Here is a 5,000-nt window from a genome sequence, read left to right as displayed (position 1 = left end):
TACTACAAGCAACCTCTGAGGAACTCACTCTGCCTAATCCAATTGTGCCATGATTATTCTGCTTCTGAAACGTGACATTTGAGCTGGAGAAAACTATTGTTCCCAGGGCGCCTGAGAAGTTAAAACTGGAGCGCTACAGAGCGATGCACTGTGGGTATTTACAATCCACTAATGCACTGTGGGTATTTACAATCCGCTGTTGCACTGTGGGTAATTACAATCCGCTGATGCACTCTGGGTATTGTAGTGCCACTGACCACTACAAGCATCTGCTAAATAACCATGTTATTAACAACCTGTGATGTAATATCCTGTCATAGGGCTTTTACTGCTGTCAGAAAGCAAAGAGGATTAGACAAAACCCAAATAAAAAACACACATCTTACCTTTCTGGAACCCAGTCCTCAAATCCATCTGAGGCGCAGTCTCTGCCTGCAGAGGAATGTTGAACAAGCTGTTAGCGTGAGTCAGTAACACTCAACTCACACAGCAGGCAGGGCCAGTTAGTGTTTCTGAAACACACACACACACACACACACACACACACACACACACACACACACACACACACACACACACTCACACTCACTCACACACACACACACACACCAGCACACACACTCACTCACTCACTCACTCGCGCACACACTCCGGGGCTGGATGGATAGAAATGTGCAAAATGACAAAATGTGAAAAAGCTATTCCCAGTGGTCTTAGCGTGCTAGCGTGCTAGCGTGCTTAGCGTGCTAACTGCTCTGGTGTGATGGGGTGGGTGTTATAGCGTAGCGTGCTAACTGCGCTGGTGTGGGTGTTATAGCGTGCTAACTGCACTGGTGTTACTCTGTGCTAACTGCTCTGGTGTGATGGGGTGGGTGTTATAGCGTAGCGTGCTAACTGCTCTGGTGTGATGGTGGGGGTGTTATAGCGTAGCGTGCTAACTGCTCTGGTGTGATGGGGGGGGTGTTATAGCGTAGCGTGCTAACTGCTCTGGTGTGATGGGGTGGGCGGGCTAACGTAGCGTGCTAACTGCTCTGGTGTGATGGGGTGGGCGGGCTAACTGCTCTGGTGTGATGGGGTGGGTGTTATAGCGTAGCGTGCTAACTGCTCTGGTGTGATGGTGGGGGTGTTATAGCGTAGCGTGCTAACTGCTCTGGTGTGATGGGGGGGGTGTTATAGCGTAGCGTGCTAACTGCTCTGGTGTGATGGGGTGGGCGGGCTAACGTAGCGTGCTAACTGCTCTGGTGTGATGGGGTGGGCGGGCTAACTGCTCTGGTGTGATGGGGTGGGTGTTATAGCGTAGCGTGCTAACTGCTCTGGTGTGATGGTGGGGGTGTTATAGCGTAGCGTGCTAACTGCTCTGGTGTGATGGTGGGGGTGTTATAGCGTAGCGTGCTAACTGCGCTAACTGCTCTGGTGTGATGGCGTGGGTGTTATAGCGTAGCGTGCTAACTGCTCTGGTGTGATGGTGGGGGTGTTATAGCGTAGCGTGCTAACTGCTCTGGTGTGATGGTGGGGGTGTTATAGCGTAGCATGCTAACTGCTCTGGTGTGATGGTGTGGGTGGGTGTTATAGCGTAGCGTGCTAACTGCGCTGGTGTGATGGGGTGGGTGTTATAGCATGCTAACTGCTCTGGTGCTAACTGCTCTGGTGTGATGGTGTGGGTGTTATAGCATAGCGTGCTAACTGCTCTGGTGTGATGGGGTGGGTGTTATAGCGTGCTAACTGCGCTGGTGTGATGGGGGGGGTGCTATAGCGTGCTAACTGCTCTGGTGTGATGGGGGGGGTGTTATAGCGTAGCGTGCTAACTGCTCTGGTGTGATGGTGGGGGTGTTATAGCGTAGCGTGCTAACTGTGCTGGTGTGATGGGGTGGGGGTGTTATACCGTGCTAACTGCTCTGGTGTGATGGGGGGGGTGTTATAGCGTAGCGTGCTAACTGCTCTGGTGTGATGGTGGGGGTGTTATAGCGTAGCGTGCTAACTGCTCTGGTGTGATGGTGGGGGTGTTATAGCGTAGCGTGCTAACTGCTCTGGTGTGATGGTGGGGGTGTTATAGCGTAGCATGCTAACTGCTCTGGTGTGATGGTGTGGGTGGGTGTTATAGCGTAGCGTGCTAACTGCGCTGGTGTGATGGGGTGGGTGTTATAGCATGCTAACTGCTCTGGTGCTAACTGCTCTGGTGTGATGGTGTGGGTGTTATAGCATAGCGTGCTAACTGCTCTGGTGTGATGGGGTGGGTGTTATAGCGTGCTAACTGCGCTGGTGTGATGGGGGGGGTGCTATAGCGTGCTAACTGCTCTGGTGTGATGGGGGGGGTGTTATAGCGTAGCGTGCTAACTGCTCTGGTGTGATGGTGGGGGTGTTATAGCGTAGCGTGCTAACTGTGCTGGTGTGATGGGGTGGGGGTGTTATACCGTGCTAACTGCGCTGGTGTGATTGTGGGGGTGTTATAGCGTAGCGTGCTAACTGCGCCTGTGTGATGGTGTGGGTGGGTGTTATAGCGTAGCGTGCTAACTGCGCTGGTGTGATGGTGGGGGTGTTATAGCGTAGCGTGCTAACTGCGCTGGTGTGATGGTGTGGGTGGGTGTTATAGCGTAGCGTGCTAACTGCGCTGGTGTGATGGTGGGGGTGTTTTAGCGTAGCGTGCTAACTGCGCTGGTGTGATGGGGGGGGTGTTATAGCGTAGCATGCTAACTGCTCTGGTGTGATGGTGTGGGTGGGTGTTATAGCGTAGCATGCTAACTGCTCTGGTGTGATGGTGTGGGTGGGTGTTATAGCGTAGCGTGCTAACTGCGCTGGTGTGATGGGGTGGGTGTTATAGCATGCTAACTGCTCTGGTGCTAACTGCTCTGGTGTGATGGTGTGGGTGTTATAGCATAGCGTGCTAACTGCTCTGGTGTGATGGGGTGGGTGTTATAGCGTGCTAACTGCGCTGGTGTGATGGGGGGGGTGTTATAGCGTGCTAACTGCTCTGGTGTGATGGGGGGGGTGTTATAGCGTAGCGTGCTAACTGCGCTGGTGTGATGGTGGGTGTTATAGCGTAGCGTGCTAACTGCTCTGGTGTGATGGTGGGTGTTATAGCGTAGCGTGCTAACTGCTCTGGTGTGATGGTGGGGGTGTTATAGCGTAGCGTGCTAACTGCGCTGGTGTGATGGTGGGTGTTATAGCGTAGCGTGCTAACTGCTCTGGTGTGATGGTGGGGGTGTTATAGCGTAGCGTGCTAACTGTGCTGGTGTGATGGGGTGGGGGTGTTATACCGTGCTAACTGCGCTGGTGTGATGGTGTGATTGTGGGGGTGTTATAGCGTAGCGTGCTAACTGCGCCTGTGTGATGGTGTGGGTGGGTGTTATAGCGTAGCGTGCTAACTGCGCTGGTGTGATGGTGGGGGTGTTATAGCGTAGCGTGCTAACTGCGCTGGTGTGATGGTGTGGGTGGGTGTTATAGCGTAGCGTGCTAACTGCGCTGGTGTGATGGTGGGGGTGTTTTAGCGTAGCGTGCTAACTGCGCTGGTGTGATGGGGGGGGGGGGGGGGGGTGTTATAGGCCCAGGGGTTTCACAGGCATCTGTCATCTGTGGTTTGTCTTAAGTAGTTCTGTCAGTGCTTCCCTCTGTAAATGAGTATCTAAACGAGCTTGATGTGCATTAGAGTGAAATAACACCGACTCGGCTTGTCACTCCAGGGTGCTGTACGCCCTGGCACTTATCCACTGAGGTGACGGATCGACTTGGCCAAGATTTTGCTCTAAATCCAATCTGTTGCAGCGGTCGATCAATTAACACGTCTGTCGATCACTAAACACGTCTATCGATCACTACGGAGTGGGTTTCATAGGCTGAGGCTTGTGTACAGTAGTATTTATTTATGTCATAATCCAAACGACTGCGTTGACTGGAGATTTGGGTGGACAGACACACACACACACTGTTAGTGTGAAGGCCAGCTCATGACTCCCAGGGTTAGTGAATGGAAGATTTTACAGCAACCTGTTAATCCTCGACTGAAGGTGGCTTCACTTAAACATTCACTGACTTCATTTAAACATTTACATTTTACATTTACATTTAGTCATTTAGCAGACGATTTTATCCAAAGCGACTTACAATGTATACACATTTTATATTTACACTGATGGCACACTGCACATCAGGAGCAATTAGGGGTTCAGTGTCTTGCTCAAGGACGCTTCGACAGGGAATCGAACTAGCAACCTTTTGATTACTAACCGACTTCTCTACCTACTGTACCACTGTCGCCCAACATTCACTCATGCATGCACTAGGATGCTAAGACATCCAGCAAACCACCCCGTGTGGGGTCGAGGTGTGAGACGGAGTCTATAGCCGTGTGGGGTCGAGGTGTAAGAAGGACTCTATAGCCGTGTGGGGTCGAGGTGTGAGAAGGAGTCTATAGCCGTGTGGGGTCGAGGTGTAAGAAGGACTCTATAGCCGTGTGGGGTCGAGGTGTAAGAAGGACTCTACAGCCGTGTGGGGTCGAGGTGTGAGAAGGAGTCTATAGCCGTGTGGGGTCGAGATGTGAGAACTCTATAGCCGTGTGGGGTCGAGGTGTGAGAAGGAGTCTATAGCCGTGTGGGGTCGAGGTGTAAGAAGGACTCTACAGCCGTGTGGGGTCGAGGTGTAAGAAGGACTCTACAGCCGTGTGGGGTCGAGGTGTAAGAAGGACTCTATAGCCGTGTGGGGTCGAGGTGTAAGAAGGTCTACAGCCGTGTGGGGTCGAGGTGTAAGAAGGACTCTATAGCCGTGTGGGGTCGAGGTGTAAGAAGGAGTCTATAGCCGTGTGGGGTCGAGGTGTAAGAAGGACTCTACAGCCGTGTGGGGTCGAGGTGTAAGAAGGACTCTACAGCCGTGTGGGGTCGAGGTGTAAGAAGGACTCTACAGCCGTGTGGGGTCGAGGTGTGAGAAGGACTCTACAGCCGTGTGGGGTCGAGGTGTGAGAAGGAGTCTATAGCCGTGTGGGGTCGAGGTGTGAGAAGGAGTCTATAGCC

The 5,000-nt window shown here is 52.6% G+C and overlaps 1 protein-coding gene across 1 annotated transcript in view; it reads right to left on the bottom strand.

The window, feature by feature from the left end:
* Window positions 1–5,000, bottom strand: part of nsd3 (nuclear receptor binding SET domain protein 3) — a 40,320-nt gene that overhangs the window by 21,294 nt on the left and 14,026 nt on the right. The window contains exon 9 of the mRNA XM_042709462.1: window positions 387–432. Coding sequence (XP_042565396.1) covers window positions 387–432 — 46 coding nt within the window. The remainder of the gene's footprint in view (window positions 1–386; window positions 433–5,000) is intronic.

This window comes from Clupea harengus, chromosome 12 (assembly GCF_900700415.2).
Source record: "Clupea harengus chromosome 12, Ch_v2.0.2, whole genome shotgun sequence".
In the NCBI taxonomy this organism is placed as follows: Eukaryota; Metazoa; Chordata; class Actinopteri; order Clupeiformes; family Clupeidae; genus Clupea; species Clupea harengus.
This window is presented reverse-complemented; position numbering and strand designations above follow the sequence as displayed.